We start from the raw sequence: 20,340 nt of genomic DNA on the forward strand, positions 1-20,340 counted from the left end.
AACTTGGAAACTTAAATTTTGTGTTTTTCGATGATTATTAATGTGAACTCGGTGAAAACATAATAAAGTTGTAAAATTACAAATAATTACCTACACAATTAAACAGGGACTGGAAGTAACGCGCTACTAGTAACGACGTTATTTGTAACAGTTACTTTTTATGGTAACGATCGTGGTAACGCAATATATTAAGTTTTCAGTAACTGTAACTGTAATTGAATTACATTTTTCCGCCTTAAAGTAACGATAATTGTCGTTACTTCTTGCGTTACATTTTTTAAATGTATTTCTTATTGAACGAACGATTTGTTGAATTTTTCAATCCCAGAACGAAAATCCCGACAAGCATATTATTTGCGATGGTATTTCTTGTACTTGTAAAATTGCTGTTGGCTAGCCTGCGCTTGTATTTTGATTGTCATTCATTTAATATTTGCGACATGCGGGTTTAGTGCTGTGCTGTTTAATTAATTAACCTATCTGTGCATATGCGCGAAAGCAATGACAGAATCTAATGAAGCGAGAAGCCGAGAAAGCGGTCCAGAACTTTCGTTGCCGTGGCCTTCATATTCTAATTTTTTCGAAGTTCGGTCGAGTGATCAAAATAACCTTATTGTGAAGTGCTCAGGCAATTGACATCCTACAAAGTGAAAATGGAATGTATATGGGATATACTTACTTCCCACACTTCAGGGAATAAAGAAGAGAACAGAAAAATATCTATTTAAATCTTTGACAGTATGTGAGCTACTTGTTAAGTCAATAATAGGTGGTATTCAGAAAATGTTTGTAAAAATGTCTAGTTCAGCTCTTCAATTTTTTCATTATTATTGCATATTTGCTGGAATTTAAAACAAAACTTAGCTTTTTTTTTCAGATTTCAGAACAATTTCTTCAGTACAGATTCAAACTTGACTGGCTAGAAGAAGGTCAAAAGGATGAAGCCAAGCATAATTTGGCCAGTTTTTTACAGAGGACTGCATTGGAATGTCCAGAAGGTCAGAGACACAGCGATGAGGAAGAAGAGGATTTCTTTGGTTTAAATAAGAGGAGCCCAATGGAAGATTCTGGGGAACAAGAGCTACAAAGGTTTTTGGGGTGTAGGAATAAGGACATTTCTTCACTCAATGACTATCCTCAAATCAAAATCTTTTCATTAAGTTGAACACAGCAATGCCAACAAGTGCTGCAGCTAAATGGTTGTTCAGCTGTGCAAGTTTAGTTTTACGCCCAAATAGAGGCAATTTAAGCGATTCAAATTTTGAGAAGCAACTGCTACTCAAGATCAATGAGCAGTGGTTAAAAAAGTGTGATTTGATATCAGTGTTATTATTTTGTAGTGTAAACTAATTACTTAATGTAATTTAAGACCTAATTTAATTTTTTTCAGTTTAAATAAACATATATCTTTACTAAACACAATATGTTTTATTAGCTTTTAATTATAACATCATTAGGCTACGTATCACATTTTTAGTATTTCAAAAAGTAACTCTTAAAGTAACTTACAGTTACTTTTCTCAGAACTGTAACTGTAAATAATTTATTTTCAGTAGTGTAACTCGTAGTTGTAACAGGGTTAAATTTCCAATGGAGTATTTGTAACTGTAACTGAGTTACTTTTTAAAAGCAACTTTCCGGTCCCTGCAATTAAATGTCCGGCATGCTGAACTGGGATAAAATATAGCAAGAAGTTGCTAAAATCAAAAATATATATATATATATTGGTTATTGTACTTATTACAAATGTCTCGAAAATTCGTTTTGTTAGGTATGAGATCAGGGAACTGTTTCACAATATTTAGAATACTTGTAAATGTTAAATTTTTACTAATAACTTGTGAATATCTGTTCCAGAGTAACTTTACAAGACTTAATGGTTTACAAGTGAATATTACAAGTTAACAAGTAAATTTTGAAGGATTTACAAGTAATTTTGTTTCACAATGAAAATTAATGTTTGTCGTGTCCTGCATTTGGCCTCTGCCACCTTGTGCGAGTGCTACATGCTCATCCCTGAAACAAACATGGCTGCCCCGACACCACAGGATATATTTATACCTAAATCTCTATGACTACGCTCGTATCCTGTAAGATGGTGATGCACCCGACGCCGATAGTAGCAGTTCTAGTGAATCTAAAGAAGAAAATGTGAATCTTCGACGAAGAAAAATATTCAGGCAAAGAGTAAACAATGATTTCATCTCAATTCATGAATTTAATGAACGAATCCACGTAAGTAGTGAAACCATGGAATTTCTTCTGCAAAGAATAGGCCAGCATTTGCAACATGAGACAAAGAAATGTGGCGCTGCCGTCGTCCGGGTTCTCGTGTTCGAGACCGGGCGAGTATCCTAGGGGGAAACTGGCTCTTAGTGAAAATGTGTTCCAGGAGGGCGCCAGGCTAGCTCTGTGTCTAACCAAATTTGGATTCTGTGGGTGCATTGCCCCTGCATGGCCCGCTAGGACCATCGGCGAAGTTTGCCTATAGTTAAGCGGCTGGGTAGGGCCCTACACCGTAAAAGGACCAGGGATGCACGGGGAGTTTATGCAACGAAGCAAAAGATTTGGTTTAAATGACTATGGTTACCAGAAATATTGTTCAGTGTAGACAAAGGGCGATGACTCCCCATGGAACACAAGTCCGCCCCGGTCCGCGAGTCGCTCGGTACTGGCATTTGCCCAGGCGCGAGAGAAGGTCTCAGCGTTCTCTTGCGCCAAAGTTGCTAAAGTTCCGTTATTCGGAAATTATTTTAATAACAAGAAGCTGAACGCAGTTCTAAATTCACACATTAATTATTAACTAATCTGATTTGCATATACTCTTTAATAATTATTGTTAGTAAATTAAGTTTAAATATTAAGAGTCACAACAGAGACTTCGTCACTTGCTGACTGCTCTAGTGGATAGTCACACATAAAAACAGGGAGGTAATATTTACGTTAACACAACACTACAATTAATTAAGGCTGAAGGCCGCAAAGGAAGCACTCACAAACGTATTAACGTAAGTTCACATGTGAGTGACTCGGGCACTCTTGCGTCACACTTTCCTTAGGCGGGGTTTTTAATTAATATTGCATATATTATTAATTTACATTAAATTGTTAATGAACTGGGGTCGAGGTGTTCAATTAATTAGATACGGGGTTCTACCTTTGTGTCGGATGCTCGCCTGACTCGGGTGGGCCATGGTTAGAGGTGCGTTCCGTTAGCGGGGTCGGTTACTGGCAGGTGCAGGTCAGGCTTTGGGTGGCCTTCGGCCGGACGACGTCATACTTCAACAGTTTCTTCTGTGTCAAATGTTTCTGATACCTCTAAGTCACTGATTATGGGTGATTCCTTTCCAATAATATCCAGAACTAAATGATCAACTTAATTTTTCTTGAATTTATTTCCTCCTGTGCCAGGTGGTTTTTGAATTGTCTACTTTGACCTGAAAACCAGTTTAATAATGTAAATTATATCTTCGATAAAACTGGAACTTGAGCTATCAGTAATTTGCTTATCAGTAATTGATCAAACTTAACTCATTGATATTTAAAAATTTTTATGGGTAGTTAACAAAATTCTAAACTGTTTTGTTAAAGCAACTTTAATGGGTATGTACCTTAAATGTAACAATTATATAAAGAATAAAACAATAATGAGTACTCACTAATGTAGTACATCTCTTGGTTATGTCCAGTCCTTCTGATATGGTACTAAGCCAACAGACTGTGCAATTGTATGAATTTCTCTCCATTTATCAGCCTTACTTTGCTTATTAGTAAGAGAAGAAGAAAATGCACCAAACAATATTTCCTTTTCTTCTTTGATTTTCATCAATAGTGCAATTTTTCTGTTGTTTATTATGCTATAAGGTGGCATATTTTACGTGAATCCAGAAACAAAGTAGGCAAAACTATGATCCTATCTTTGAGGTTATGTTCATGATGTTAACTTGTAAAGTTTGATCACAGGGGAGAAACTCTAATTACCGAGACTGAGACCTAGTTTATTTGAAGTAGTTATGGGCCCGTCCGCTAGATAGTAGTTTTCATAATATATTGCTGACATAACTACATTAATTTACTAGGAGAAGTAATGTATAAGCTATTATCAAACAAACCACTGAAAATCCACTCTATTTTGGTAGCCACTAAATTTACGGTGTGTAATACAAAGAATTTTGCACATCCTACTCCTTTATTTATTACATGACGGTTTATTACAAAACAGCATTAAGTATTTTCGAATAGATTAAATTAGTTTTGCGCCGCCAAGGAAATAATTTAACATAACCAAAAAAACGTATTAATGCCTGGACCAAACCACCAACCATCGCCACTCCACTCCTCCCCCCACCAAGTACCACTCCCCCGGCCACGAACAACCCAATCACCCCTGCAGAAGCTACCTCCCTCACCGAATCCTACCACACCATCATCTTCTGGATAAAAAGCTACCTGCCCATCATCCGTCGCACCATGACTGCCCTCTCCCAAGCCCCCACCGAAAAGTTTGAGGTACTTCAAGCCCTGCTCTCACTCTTCGAATGAATCCCACACCACCCCTCAAGATCCTCATTTGGAACACCTTCTCCCTCCTCCCCAAGCTCCCAGACCTCCTCCACCTCATCCAGACCCACTCCCCCAATGTCGTGTTCCTTTCAGAAACCAGGCTCTCTCCCACCGACCAACTCCTGATCCCCGGCTATGCCACCCATCGCTCCGACCGCGACAGGAGGGGCGGGGGGATGCCAATGCTCCTCCATTCCAGAATCTCCCACCATCGCCACAACACCCAAACATCCCCCGCGACTGAGGCGGTCGCTGTGCGACTCCACGGAGGTCCCGACGCCTTCAACCTGGTATCCCTCTACCTCCCCCCACAACACACCTTTCCCACAGCTGACATCGTGGCCCTCGGTATGCTGGACGCACACATCGTGCTTGCGGGGGACCTGAATGCCACGCACCCCTTCTGGGGCTGCATGACAGCCAACAGAAGGGGCCGTTCACTTCGTCAGCTCCTCCGCACCTCCCACCTCTCACTCCATGCCCCCCCTACCCCCACATTCTACCCAGCTCAACAGAACAGACATCCTAGCATCATAGACCTCGCCCTTTCCTCAGCTCTCCCCCTCATTACAGACCTCCGCACCATCACCACCGGCACCTCAGACCACATCCCCGTCATCGGCTCACTCCATTACCTACCCCACACCAACCCCCACCTCCCACGCTTCGACTTCCCGAAGGCGAACTGGTTCGCTTTCAAGAACTCCCTCTCCGACTCCCTCGATCTCACAACCCCCTTCAACTCCCCAGCCGATATTGACACCAACACCCTCACCCTCACCCGTGCAATATCGGATGCGGCTCACGATCATGTCCCACTCGCCCCCCACCGCTCCAACCTCATCCCATTCCCGCAGACCATCAGAGACGATCTGTCCCTCCGGAACCGCTGTCGTGCTCGCTGGCAGGCCAACCGGTCCCCGCTCAGCAGGAGGATATTCCTCCTGCTGCGGGGCTGGTGCCGCCGGCTGACGACGGAGTGGAAGTCCCGGCAGGAAACACAGCGTCTCGCCTCCCTCTCCACAACCACCGGCTCCCTCTGGTCCTACCTCAGGCGACTCAAAGCCACCTCATCCACCATCCCACCCATCACCACTCCCACAGGAGTTGCGGAAACTGCCAAGGAGAGATCCGAGGCAGTGGCTGCCTACCTGCAAACCACCTTCGCCTCAGCCACCAACACCTCCCTTTCATCAGACTCCTCCGATGACGAGGCTTCCCCCCTCTCGCACCATGTAACCTTCCCCCTACTCCCCTACACCCCCAACTTCCCCCTGGTCACCCCCAGGGAACTCCAAAAAGTCATCTCTCAATTCCGCCTCTCTGCGACCCCCGGCTCATACTCAATACCTACCCCAATCCTACGACACCTACCCCGGAGAGCCATCGTTTTCCTCACCAAGCTCATCAATGCCATGCCACTTCCCCTCCTCTTGGAAGACAGCCATCATCTGCCCCATTCCCAAACCTGGCAAACCACCGACCCTCCCCTCATCCTACCCACCAATCTCTCTCCTTCCAATCCTATCAAAGGTCGCAGAGAGGACGATCCTGCAATGCCTCCTCCTTGTCATCACTGACCACAACCTTCTCCCCAATTACCAGTTCGGCTTCCGTCCCCACCACTCCACATCCCACGCAATCGCCCGGGTGGAACTGCTGGTGGTACAGGGATTCTCCCGGCAGCAACACATAGGCATGGTGCTCCTCGACCTCGCACGAGCCTTTGACTCTGTCCCACATGCTCAACTCATCCGCTGCCTATCCGCCACCGCAATCCCCCTGCACCTGACCCGCCTTCCCTGCTCTTTCCTGGTGGACCGCTCTTAACAGGTGAGAGTGGAGAACATCCTCTCTGACCCCCGACCCATCCAGGCTGGTGTCCCCTAATGAGCCATCCTGAGCCCCATCATGTTCATCCTTCACATTGCAGACCTCACCCCTCCACCTGGCACCTACCTTGTCCAATACGCTGACAACACTTGCCTCCTCGCCTCCTCTGTCTCTGAGCCGTTGCTCAGGGATCGCCTCAGTCGCAGACTCACTTCCCTGAACACCCAATTCCTAGTGCACGGCATCGGGATCAACCACGCCAAAACCAACGCCATCCTGTTCTCCAGATACCACCCACGCCATTACCATCCCCCCAGAATCACCCAACACACCATCCCTTGGTCACCAACCATCCGCTACCTGGGAGTCACACTGGATGCATTATTCACATTCCTCCCACATCTCAACAGTATCTGTGCCAAAACCAGAGCAGTCATGGGACAACTAGCCCCAGTCCTCCGCCCCACCTCCGGCACTTCCCTCCAGAACAGAATCACTGTCTATCGCACCCACGTTACCTCCCACCTCATGTACGCCTGTCCCACCTGGTCTCACTCATCCCTCTACAACCTAAGACCTATCACTAGGACGTACTTCCTTGGCACCCGTCTAATCCTGGGGCTTTCCCGCGCCACCCCCCCCCCGGCATGAACTCTTACATGAAACCAGTCTTCCCCACATCCACGACACCATCTCCAAAACCACCAATAAATTCGTTCAAAAATGCTCCCACAACCTCAACCCCCTCATCAGACAGATCGCTGACCCTCCCCCCAACTCACCTCACCCCAGAAGACCGCTCTTCACGACGGATCATCTCCAGGCAGAGGACTCCACCGACGAGGACGACATCGACCCAGCGGGAGTGGCCAGTGGCTAACCCTGGGACCAGCACAGCTACGAGAAGGCACTGCGGAACTAATCACACCATGGTACTGCACCACTCTCTACCTGACCACCCCACCGAAACGCAGATCCCGACGCTGGCCGCAAGGACCAGGCCCGAGCCAACGGACCCGGCCACACCATCACATCATCACCACCCTCACCACCAAATGTAAATAGACACCTCACCTCACACAAATCACCTGCACCCAAGGACTTGAATGTTGGAAGGGACAGTTTATGTATGTATCTATAATTTATTGTAATTCTTTTTGATGTAAATGTACCAAATGTTCCCCTTCATGTAACCATTTGTATTCTCTTTTCTAAAATTTAGAGTCATTTTTTTTGGCGGGGGGTCCCCCATTTAAAAAAAACCTTTGTATGAAAACCTCTATTCCGATTTTTTTATTTGCTGGTAGTTATGGGCCCGCCAACAGATAGCGACACATGTCGCATGAAACATGGTTTCAGATTCCACTGTAAGAGTTTCACTTCTTTATTTCCCTCCTTGTTCTGTGAGTTTGATCAGCTGTTTAGTAAACTTAGCCAAAAATTACAAGTATTAAGTATTGATACTAGCAGATAGTGCGCCTCTTAGTCGCACAGGCCACGATGCCTCTCCGATGCCTCTCAAAGCCGTGTGCCACGAACAAGCCCGCGCATGCAACGTGGTGCAACGAGTGTGAATGCACCAAACGACCCGCAGCGAGCACCACTACCGGCCACCTCGGCGGAAGCACTCCGCTGGGTGTGGCAATGTGCTTCCGCCAGACTATAGCATTCAAGGGCACATGTTTTCTCTCACAGACATAAACTATGTAATGTATAATACATCAAATGTTTTTACTTATTAATGCAATTGTTCAACGTGCAAATATGTCATAAACTTGGCTGCATCTGTTCCCCACATGCTGCGCTTCTGGCGCACAATTAGCAGGCCTCCTGTAGCGCCGTGCTACACGAGTGAGTCAGTATCCACCGGGAGCTCGGAGAGGCTGGTCGTCTTCGCGCAACGTTGAGAGGCCACCTTCGCGCCAATTCTGCAACATCATCTAGAGAGAGTTACAACCCCACTGGCTATGCGTCACCGCGCAGGTCTTAACAGCCATCGCGAGCCTAGTGCCATCACAGCAGCAACGTCCCCAACATTCTGTTCTCTTCAAACTCCCTCTCTCACCATTATAAGCGGGGTCATCACCGAACAGTCACGGCCAGGGGATGGATAGCACCATGTAAAGTTTGAAAAGTAATAAAAAACACACTTCACGTAGCGGAGTATATCATTTGTAGTGTAACGTGTCTTGGGTGGAATAAACAGCCCAAGGATCACCTCTACAGACACGTCCCTGCCTCCCACCACTTGGCCAAACCCAAACCCCGAGACCCATTCCTCAAAAAACTAGATAGCTTTGACGGGGAGGCAGCCAGGCCGGTGTCAGTATTTTATTGTGGAACACATTTTACAAGTACTTCTATATCTATCGCTGGTAACTTGTAACTTGTAAACTTGTAAATTGTAAACATTGTGAAACAGGCCCCAGGTTTTGTCTTAGCACTGCACTGTAAGCTCAAACTAAAACCTACCCATGTCTTGCACGTGAGAGAATGTCGTGAATATGTATAAGTAATGACGTCTGAAGAGTTCCCATCTTTCCAGATGAAACCAAAACACCATTGCTTGGTCTACTTATTTTATTGAAAAATTGTCAACGTAAAACCCTAGCATTCACTGCCTATGTTTATCCTGGCAAATAAATAATTGTTCATAAAATAAAGCCTCTCAAAAACATTTAAACAATGTATTATGAATGGTACCTAGTGGCCTTGGCTTCTCATGTAATGTAACTTTAGAAACATGCAAATAAATTTAAAAATTAGCAAAAACAATATTTCATTCTGAGTAACTTGTAATAGATACAAATTCAGACTATGAAGAAACCATCTCACAACCACCATAATGTTCTACGAAGAATCAATAACACAAACAATATGTACAAAATTCATAAACAATTACCGGTTGTCGTCGTCCCGCTCGCCCTCCCTCGTAGTTCGACGCCCGGTTGCTCAGTTGTACTGGGTAGAGTGGGATTCGGCCAGTGTGGCCAAGGAGGGTCAAGCTAATACGTATAATTATTCACCACCAGTCTGTGACGAACACCCTATTTATTAATACAGGACCCTGTACATGGGGCTGTCCCAGCCCCGCCTGTGACAGTCTAGTTTCGCACGTGGCGTCACGAGAGTTCTTCTCCTGGCTGGATACTCGGCATTACGTTCAGGCTAATCTGCACCGTACTATGTCTGATAGTTCGGATTCACCCGGAAATGTGGCCCAACACTGACGCACTATGCTACAAGCTATTATATACAGACCTAAATGCCCCGCCAGATTGTCATGTCCACCAGTTTGGCATCGGCTGGTATGATAGCACAAGCCCTAAGTGCGCTTTCCATCCTGCACAATCTATGGGGAGGAAAGTTAGTTCGCCACCCGCCCCTACATGGCAGACAAACGGGAATGTAAATTAAGGAAACTTTGTCTACCTGCCCAGCCTAATTCAGGACAAATATGTAAATACCCAGTGTTGTATCAAGAAGCCTTTAAATTGTACAAGTAAATGTAAATAGTATTGTAATTCGAATATGTATGCACAGGAAGGGTACAGATGTGCCCTCCCTGATGAATATGTACATACATTGTATATTTACTCTGGCTGAGCTAAGCCAGGCAGGAAAGCTCTTCCCAGTAATTTCTGGGTAGATGGAGTGCGCTGGTTTCCCTTCAAAGGCATAGAATTGTTCAGGGGAATTTTTGCAAGCTATTTGAAGCAAATCAGTGCACTTTCGGCTTTATACTAACTGATTTCCTTTCAGCGATTTTAGCGAGCTGCCGAGACTTGCTGCTGCAAGTTCCTGAGTCGACCACCAGGAGTGCTCTTGTCGTAGATCTAGCTCTTAGCACCTAGATCCTCTTCTTGTGAGTGCTGTGTGCTACCGAATCGTAGCCTATAGGGGAGGTCGAGGGGGGGATCTGGAATGGATCCCCACCCGACGACGCCGAACCTGGGCGGAGACGATCTCGGTCCGAGGCCTTCGGCCGAAGCCACCATGTTGACCGACCGACCAACGCCGACGAACCCTTATGGACGACCAGCGAAAGCAACTGCATCTTCGCAACCATCGACGACGAAGCTGACCGCGCCTGGTGTGGCGGCCTCTTCCGCGTCGGGGGGGGGGGGGGGGGGGGGGGGGGGGCTCTGCCTTCGCCCTCGGCACCGGCGGGGGTCCGCCCCCAGAGCGCCAACATCAAGGTCAGCGACTCGAAACACCTCGCCGGCATCGACCTGTCCACTATTCCGACTGCTACCTCGTCTCCTACTCTGTCCGTCTACACCACTACCACCACCACTGCCTCTATCACCTCGCCCATCGTGACTGCCGCTCCCTCCTTACCCGTTCTCGTCGTTGACGCGCCTGTGGACCCCATGGACACCGCCGCTCCAGCTACTTCAGACGACGACTTTGGGTTCGTGAAGCCTCGGAAGACCACCAAGCGGCCTCTCCGCGACGTGCTCTCTTCGGATGACGCCGTCCCAGTGGAAAACCGCTACGGATCCTTATCCTCCTTGCCTGACTCTGACATCGACGACGCCGCATCATCTGCTCCTCCTCTCACCGCCAAGCCTCGTCGTACCCAGCACCCGAAGAGACATAAGACTGTTGCCGCGCCGCCCCAGCCTCAACCTTCTACATCTGTCTCCCCTCCGCAACCTCAGCCATCCACGTCTCAGCGGCCGGCCACCTCTGCTCCGTCTGCACCTAAGCCGCCTCGCATGCCACCCATTGGAATTCGCTCCTCGCCGACCGCTCAACCCTTCCTCCACATCAAACACTTGCAGTCCTTGCTCACCGGTCCACTCACCGCCACCTCCATTAACGATCGTACGTCTTTCTACACTGCTAATCCTCACGACCATCAGTTCCTCTACGACCACCTCAAGAGACATGGCTACCAGCCCTACACCCACCTGCGTCCCGACGAGCGCACCGACCGTGTTGTGGTCAAGCGCCTGCCCTCCTCCACCACCGCGGACGAGGTCAAGGAGGCTCTCCTGGACCTCGGCCTCCCGGTGGGCACCGTCTTGCCGCTCCGCACCTCCGCCGACTCAACAACCCGGCCCTTCCTCGTCTGCACCAACGGACTAGGGGAGGCGACGCGGTTCCTCAAACTGAAGACGCTAGGCTGCTGGGTGGTGACCGTAGAGCGCTACCGGGGCTCTGGGAGGGTACCCCAGTGCTATCGGTGCCAGTCCACCGGACATCCATCGACACGCTGCGAGCGGGACCCCAGGTGTTTCAAATGCGCTGGGCACCACTGGTCGCGAGACTGCACCTCTACGACTAAAAAGTGTGTCAATTGCGACGGGCCGCACTTTGCTACCTCGACGGACTGCCGTGTCATACAGGCATACATCCGACGACACCCGCCGCGACCTGCTGACCCGACGATGACGACCGACGCTCCGCGCCCGTCTGCTCCGCTCCCTTCTGACGTTCGGACTTTCCCGGCCCTGCGGACTCCTGCTTGGCAGGGCCACGACCCGCCTTCCTCCTCTTCCCGGGCACCAACTCTTGCTCACCTCCCCTCATCCTCTTCACAGAGGCCACCCGCCACGTCATCCACTTCCACTCGCCCCGCCGATGCCGACTCAGACGACACTTCGCTGACATCCATGTTGAGGGAACTCATCACGCTCATCCGCCACTACCTGCCACTCATCCGCCAGGTCCTGACAGCGCTTTCCCGTGCCCAGAACCCATCGGAGAAATTTGAGGTGCTCCTCCAAGCCCTCCTCAATTTCTTTGATGAATCACGCCCCACCCCTTAGTATCCTTATCTGGAACACCTTCTCCCTTCCTCCCAAACTCCACGATCTTCTCCACCTTCTCCGGGTGCATTCTCCCGATGTCGTGTTCCTCGCAGAAACCTGGCTCGACCCCCCCACACCCCTCCATATTCCGGGGTACGCCGTTCACCGCGCCGATCGTGATGGTCGGGGCGGAGGAGTGGCGTTACTCGTCCGCGCTACCTTGTCCCACCATCGTCGTCTCGTTCCGTCTTCCCCAACGGCCGAGGCTGTCGCCGTGCGTTTGCACGGTTTTCCGTACTCCCTGACTTTGGTCTCCCTCTATCTCCCGCCCCAATTCCCCTTCCCTACCGACGACATTGTGGCCCTCGGACGGCTCGACGCCCACGTCGTGCTGGCCGGGGACTACAATGCGACCCATCCTTTTTGGGGCTGCGCTGCCGCGAACCGGCGGGGCAGCTCCCTCCGTCAATTCCTCCGGCGTACTCACCTTTCTCTTCACGCACCACCCACACCGACCTTCTATCCGGCCCAGCGCCATCGCCGCCCCAGTGTCATCGACCTCGCTCTCTCATCACCCCTTCCCGTCATTTCTCACCTTCGCACCATCACCGCCGGTACTTCCGACCACTTGCCTGTCCTCGGCTCGCTCCACTTCTTTCCTCACACCAACCCTCACCTCCCCCGGTACGACTTCATCCACGCCGACTGGTATGGCTTCCAGGATTCACTCTCCGCTGCTCTGGACCTCACGCTTCCCTTCGCCACTCCTGCTCAACTCGACGACCGAGTCCTCTACTTTTCCGACGCCATCTCAACGGCCGCTTCTTCTCACATTCCGCTCGCGCCTCCGCGCCCTCTCATCGTCCCCTTCCCGCCGTATCTCCGTGACGCCGTGTCCTTGCGCAACCGCTTCCGTGGTCGCTGGCAGGCGAGCCGCTCCCCGCTGCATCGCCGAGTTTACCTGGTGCTCCGGGGGTGGTGCCACCGGTTGATCGCGGGGTGGAGGGCCCGACTGGAGGCGCGGCGCCTCGGCTCCCTCACCGCTACCTCTGGCTCTCTGTGGTCTTACGTCCGTCGCCTTCGTTCCGTCCCCACCTCCATCCCTCCCCTCACTCTTCCTGTCGGGGTGGCGGAGACGGCTTCGGAGCGGACCGAGGCGGTCGCCGCCTACCTCGCCACCACCTTCGCCTCCGCCCCCCACCCCACCTTGTCGTCGGAGTCCTCGGACGATGATGATGCTCCTTCCCCCTTGTCCCGTCACGTCACTCTCCCCCTCCTCCCTGATGTCCTGCCCTTCCCGCTTGCCACGCCTTCTGAAGTCACCTCTCTGCTCTCCCATCTCAAGTTTCGTTCGGCCCCCGGCTCCGACTCCATTCCCGCCCCCGTTCTGCGCCATCTTCCCCGTAAAGCCACTGTTTTTCTCACTCGCATCATTAACGCCATGTTCATCCTCTGCCATTTTCCGTCTCCTTGGAAACTCGCCATCGTCTCGCCCATCCCCAAGCCCGGCAATCCTTCATCCTTACCTTCCTCCTACCGTCCTATCTCTCTTCTCCCCATCCTCTCCAAGATCGCAGAGAGAGTCATCCACCGGCACCTTCTTCTTCAAGTCAACACCCTTCACCTGCTCCCCCATCACCAGTTTGGTTTCCGCCCCCGTCATTCCACCACCCACGCCATTGCTCGTGTGGAACTCCTGGTGGTGCAGGGGTTCGCCAGGCGGCAACACACGGGCATGGTGCTCTTGGACCTGGCCCGTGCATTCGACTCCGTTCCGCATTCCCAACTCATCTCTCGCCTCTCCGCCATCGGTCTTCCGCCGCACCTGGTCCGTCTCCTCTGCTCGTTCCTGGGGGGTCGCTCCTTCCGGGTTCGAGTAGAGGGGACGCTTTCCGCACCCCGGCCCATTCTCGCCGGCGTCCCCCAGGGCGCCATTCTCTCGCCTCTCCTGTTCGCCCTCCACATTTCCGACTTGCAGCCCCCGCCTGGGACCTACCTGGTGCAGTACGCCGACGATACCTGTCTCCTCGCCTCCTCCGTCTCCGAGCGGCTGCTCGGCGACCGCCTTGCCCGCGGACTCACCTCATTCCACGCCCAGTTCCTTGAGCACGGCATTGGCTTGAATCACTCCAAATCACGCTCTATCATTTTCTCCCGTCTTCATCCTCACCAGGACCGCCCCCCCCGCATCTCCACCGTAGTCGTCCCTTGGTCGCCCACCCTCCGCTATCTCGGGGTCACCCTCGATCGTTCGTTCACTTTTCTTCCACACCTGGAATCCGTCCGCACCAAGTCCCGCGCCATCTTGGCCCAGCTGGCCACCGTACTCAGGCCGTCCTCTGCCGTTCCGCTCCCAGTTCGCCTCACCGCATATCGCTCATATGTCATCTCACATTTCATCTACGCCTGCCCGGTCTGGGTTCACTCATCTCGTTCCAACCTTCGACCTGTCACGTGCTCATATTTTCTTGGTGCCCGCCTTCTCCTCGGCCTCCCTCGCGCCACGCTCCGCCAGACACTGTTGGACAGGACGGGACTTCCGCACCTCCACCACCTGCTCTGTCAGACGACCGACACTTTCCTCCGTCGTTGCCGACGTAGCGACAATCCGTACATTCGGCAGCTGGCGGAGCCGCCGCCCGACGCACCGCACCCACGACGTCCGCTTTTCAGTTACGATCACTTACTTAACGAAGGACAGCCGGACGACGTAGGCGCGGCCGGTGGACCAGACAGATGACCCTGGGGCCTCCACGCCGACTGGTAGCACTGTGGGAACCCCATCCTCCTCGGCGCCGCCATGATGATCTTCTCTCCGCTGTTCCGCGCCGGCCCATCAACGGCGCGGCACCATCCGAGCCCTGAGGACCCCCCAGCAGCCGTGAAGAACTCGCCCATCAATAAGTAGCTGAGCATCAAGGACGACCTCGTCGGGGAAGCTCTGCTTTGTTGTTGAATAAAGACTATTGTCACCTTGCAGGCCTTGTGCCCATGTACCAATCTTTTATTGTACCTTGTGCCCTTTTTTATTAAATGATGGATTTTTTGGTGGGTGACTCCCTTCAGTGAGTCCCCTTTGAAAAAAAAAAAAAAAAAAAAAAAAAACTTGAGCAGTATTATTTAGGCAGCAACCTCTCTGGAGGACCGCTCCTCCTGCCTACCTCTCCCTGCTCTTGGGCAGCGACCCCTGCTTGGGGACCGCTCCTGCTCCTCCCCTCTGCCCGACCTTCCCCTGCCCTTGGGCAGCGACCCCTGCTTGGGGACCGCTCCCGCTCCTCCCCTCTGCCTGGGACAAGTCAATTTGGCGCCCAACATGGGGCCAGTCATCTTGGATAACCTGAGGACCACGCCCTGCCTCTACAAGAGCTATCAGCACAGCCGGAGCAAATTCCACTTCCAGGAGTGAAGACAACACCTGGTGGCGCACAACAGAAATACCGCAATGGAGTCTACACCGTATGCCGCCCCAGATTGCCGTACCCAGGATGGACCCCAAACCCCCTGCGTGTGTTGCAGGACATTATTCCACTTGCAGTGTCTGGGACACAATAATCGAGACATCGATCCCCAAGACTTCATCCACATATGCCAAACCTGCCGAGAACAATTGCGGGACCAGAAGTCAACATCAGTTGTACCACGCCAATGCTTCGCCCGAGACTGCCCACGGACTGCCCTAGTGCTTACCACCTGCAAGAGCTGCTATCGGGAGTACCATCTATCCTGCTTAGGCTGGGATGACACCCCACTGAACCTCACGGAACTCTCTTTCAAGTGCGGGATATGTAGGAACACCCCAGAAATTCCCAGTGGCGCCGAAACGAAGATGACACCGAGGCCTTTCCGGGGACAAGACCATGAGGATCCTGTCAAACAGCTCCAGCACTGGGAGCAGGCCCTACAGACCCAGGGGATTCCCCAGGGCGAAAAGATTGACCATGTCGGAGGACTACTAATGGGAGAAGCTACTGGATGGTGGAAGAGTCATGAAGGACTTTACGACACCTGGGAAGATTTTGCCTCAAGTTTCGCCAACCAGTTCGGCAGCCTGCCACGAATCGCGGAACTTACTGCCCAGTTGTTCAGCCGCAAGCAGAAGGACAGCGAGGAAATAGAGAGTTTCCTCGCCCGCAAGAAGAAACTATATGAACGCCTCTACTCTGATATAAATGTGAAGGAATTCCTTCCTACGGCACTGGAATTGGTCAGACCCAACTTACGGCCATTCCTCAGACACCCACCTCCCAAGGATTGGGCAGAGCTACATCTCCGAGCAACCGCAGTACAACGGGACTATCAAGAGACCCGGAGCACTTCCACGGGAAAAGTGAACGCCTTCCCCACTCGGGAGGAGAAACCTGTCAGCCGCCAGGAGGTACCAAAATGCTGGTACTGCCCTGAGAGGCACTTCAACGCAGAATGCCCGGTCCGACGCCAACAGCGGGACACCCAGGACAAGAAGCCCTTGCAGGGAAATGCCTAAGGGGAAGGAAACCTACCTCCGGAACCTTCCCCAAGGGAATGGAGGAATACAAGAACCCACTTGCCATATCAAGAGAACCAGAGGGAGCTGGGCAAGTGACGAGCATCCAGCAGGACCACCCTCGGGTCCTACCCCGCCTTTCGGTACAGCTGGGCCCTCACCAAATCTATGCATTACTGGATTCTGCAGCCACTACCAGTTATGTAAAAGCCGAGTTGGTTCAGCAGACTGGAGCCGCCATGACCACACAAGTACAGTATGCCCAACTAGCACAACGAAACACCCGTATTATGCTCCAAGGCAGGATCTCCTTGAGGTGCCACATTGGAGACAGGGAAGTGCCAGTTTCCTGCTGGGTAGCCGAGGACCTCCATAAAGACATGATACTGGGGCAAGACTGGCTTATTGAACAAAAGGCTGTTATGGATTTCGAAGCAGAGCGGATATGTTTTGGAAGAGCTCCACGCCAAACCCTCTACTGGGTAGCCCGGCGAGTAACTGAGACATCACTACCGGAACTATCATTGGCAGACCTACAACAAGCCTTCCCTGAGTCTCTTCAACAACAATTGGTTGATATGCTCCAGCCCTATAGAGTTGTCTTCATGCCCAATGGAAACCTGCCACGGACTTCAAGTGCATGTCACCAAATCACGCTGAAAGACAACCGTCCCATCTACTGTAGGCCAGGGGATCCCCCACACCACAAGCGGAAGTTTATTGCAGAACAGGTGGCTGAAATGCGGGAGGCGGATATCATAGAGCCCAGCCGGTCTCCATACAACTCGAAAATTGTCATAGTGACAAAAAAGGACAAGACACCACGCTTTTGCATTAACTTCCAGCCGCTGAATGAGGTGACAGTAAGTGCCGCGCCCCCAGCAGTAAATATCCACGAAACACTTAAAGCCATTGGGACAGCCCGGGTATTTTCCACCCTGGATCTTAAATCAGGGTACTGGCAGATCCCCATGCACCCAGACTCCAAGCATTTGACTGCCTTCACCACTCCGACAGGGGAGCGTTATCAGTTCAAAGTCATGCCCTTTGGCTTGAAGAACGCCCCTAGTACATTCCAGCAAATGATGTCACAGGATGTGTTACCGGATCTCATTGGGCAATGCTGCTTTGCCTACCTTGATGCCATTATTATTTTTTCCAACTCTTGGGAGGAGCACCTAACCCATCTAGCACAAGTACTGGAACGGTGTCAGTTACACCATCTAACTTGTCATCTAAAAAAATGTCACTTTGGAAAGAGCCAACTGGAGTACCTGGGACACATCGTATCAGCAGATGGAAACGAAGCTAATCCAGAGAAAATACAGGCCATCATGGAAGCTGAAGCGCCCAGATCGGTACGTCAAGTCCGGAAGCTATTGGGTCTCTGCAATTGGATCAGGGAATTTGTACCACATTTCTCTAGTATCTGCCAACCCATTACCGATCTGCTGAGCCCCCAAGTGCGCTTTCACTGGGGGGCCGAACAAGCACAAGCCCTGGCAGACCTCCGCAAGACATTCTCCCAGATCAAGAGGCTAGGCCGACCCGACCCAACCCAGCCAATCACTCTACAAACAGATGCCAGCCAAAAGGGACTAGGAGCGGTACTATACCAGGAACCGACTCCGGGAAACCGAAGGATCATCTCCTATGCCAGCACCAAGCTATCACCGGCAGAACAAAAATACCACAGCAATGAGCTGGAGTGCTTGGCCATCATGTGGGCCATCAAGCGATTTCGGCCATACCTGGAAGACCAGCATTTCACGTTGCGGACCGACAACAGGGCACTTACGTGGCTGGGATCTATGAAGGACAGTAATGCGAAACTCGCCCGCTGGGCATTGATGCTACAGGAGTTCGATTTCACCATTGAGCATTGTGCCGGGAAAGACAATGAGTTCGCAGATGCCTTGTCCCGAGCACCCACAGGGCCACCACTGGAAGATGACTTCTAAGACTATGACAGGATGGTCGCAGACCCGAACCCACTCCCTCCAACAGCAACGGAAGGGATGAGCCTACAGCAAACGGGGATCCCAGGGGAAAGTCTCTGCCAAGCCATAACACAGGGCCAACAAGCAGACCCAGGCATTGGTATGATGGTGCAGCGCTTGCAGCGCATACATAATACCCCACCTTCTGAGCAATCGCCTGCTGATCAACAGTTTGCTCGCACCCACCGCCTCCACCCCGCTGGCCTAGTGAGATGGCCTGACAAGGGGGCCAACCCACAACTATTAGTTCCCCGAGCCTTAAGGGAAAAGGTAGTAAGGGAATACCATGATGCGGATCTCGCCGGCCACCCTGGCATGGCGGAAACCCGGAGGGCAATCCAAAAAGGATACACCTGGGACGGGATAAAGAGGGATGTGGAAGAGTATGTAGGGCAATGCTATCGGTACAACACGACCAAAGCACACCGACCTGCGGGGCCCGACCATCTTCATCCTCGCCGCCCAGGGAAACTCTGGGAAACAGTAGCAGCCGACCTCATGGGGCCATACCCCAAGAGTGCCCAGGGAAATCGATTCCTATTAGTAGTTACCGACCTTTTCTCCCGATGGGTGGAGGCATTTCCCTTGAGAAACTCTAAAGCCCCAAAGTTAATACAAGCCTTGGAGAATGAAGTCTTCTCACGCTGGGGATATCCCAAACAGATCCTTACAGACAATGGGGAGCAATTCACTGGAGAACAATGGGGCAAAGCCTGCAAGCGATGGCGAGTGAACCGATGGACCACCGCACTGTACCATTCCAGGGGGAACCCCACAGAACGAAGGAATCAAGAAATTAAAAAGGGAATACGGATTCGGCTTGGGGAAGACCACCGCCAATGGGACTCGCATATCCCATCGATATTATTCTCCCTTCGGAACCGATACAATGAAGCGCTCGGCTGCAGCCCCAGCCAGTTGCTGCTGGGAAACGAACTTCCCCGACCTGGAGAATGGGAGTTACCCACTACCCAACCCCAACAAGCCGAAGAAACACAGGAGAAAATTCCGCGCACCGGAGCCGAAGCCGAAACCCGACAACAAGCCGCCAGAGAACATCAGTCTCAATACCACCAAAGGGTTCACCCTGCATCTCCTGAAGGATTGCAAGAATCAACACTCCAAGTAGGGGACTGGGCCTACTGGCGGACACACCCAATGTCCTCACAGGAGGATAACTTCTGCACCAGCCTCTCCCCTAGGTGGCAGGGACCCTACCCAATCGTGGGGAGACGCGGGAAAATGCTCGACCTAGAAATGAATCCTCAGAAGACCATCAAGGTCCACCAAAAGGACCTACAAAAATCCCCACTAAGGGATCCCACCGGAAAACCTAACCCGGGCCCAGATAATCTCCGCGAATCCCCATCATTAGGGACAATGTCATCAGGACCCCAGGACACTCGGCAAGAAGAAAACACCACTCCAAGAAGACACTCCAGTCCCTGCCAGAGGCTATAACCATGGGATCGCCTCACCAAACCGGCACGGTACAGGTTATCATAAAGCGAAGTGTAGTGGCCAGTGTAGAGGAGCCAGCCCTGGGACTGAAGCCGAGCGTGCTGACTCCTGGCATGTGCAACGATCCCAGCCAAGGCCACAGAGGGAGGGGGGCGAATTGTCATGTCCACCAGTTTGGCATCGGCTGGTATGATAGCACAAGCCCCAAGTGCGCTTTCCATCCTGCACAATCTATGGGGAG

General features: G+C 51.4%; 2 protein-coding genes across 3 annotated transcripts in view; one reads left to right on the forward strand and one right to left on the reverse strand.

Moving 5' to 3' along the window:
• Positions 1-8,151: 8,151 nt before the first annotated feature.
• LOC134536595 (gastrula zinc finger protein XlCGF57.1-like) overlaps positions 8,152-20,340 on the reverse strand; it is a 256,297-nt gene continuing 244,108 nt past the window's right edge. The window contains exon 7 of one of the 2 annotated variants that reach the window (XR_010075811.1): positions 8,152-8,336. The gene's annotated coding sequence lies outside the window, so the exon portion shown is untranslated. The remainder of the gene's footprint in view (positions 8,337-20,340) is intronic. The other variant, XR_010075812.1, reaches the window with a different exon arrangement.
• LOC134536538 (activity-regulated cytoskeleton-associated protein-like) lies at positions 15,982-16,638 on the forward strand. The gene has a single exon (XM_063376271.1). It carries the CDS (start codon positions 15,982-15,984, stop codon positions 16,636-16,638), a length of 657 nt encoding a protein of 218 aa, XP_063232341.1.

Source organism: Bacillus rossius, chromosome 11 (genome assembly GCF_032445375.1).
Source record: "Bacillus rossius redtenbacheri isolate Brsri chromosome 11, Brsri_v3, whole genome shotgun sequence".
NCBI lineage: Eukaryota > Metazoa > Arthropoda > Insecta > Phasmatodea > Bacillidae > Bacillus > Bacillus rossius.

Excerpts from the sequence above, each read along its gene's own strand:
- LOC134536538 (XM_063376271.1), top strand. The coding sequence starts at position 15,982 with ATGACACCGAGGCCTTTCCGGGGACAAGACCATGAGGATCCTGTCAAA.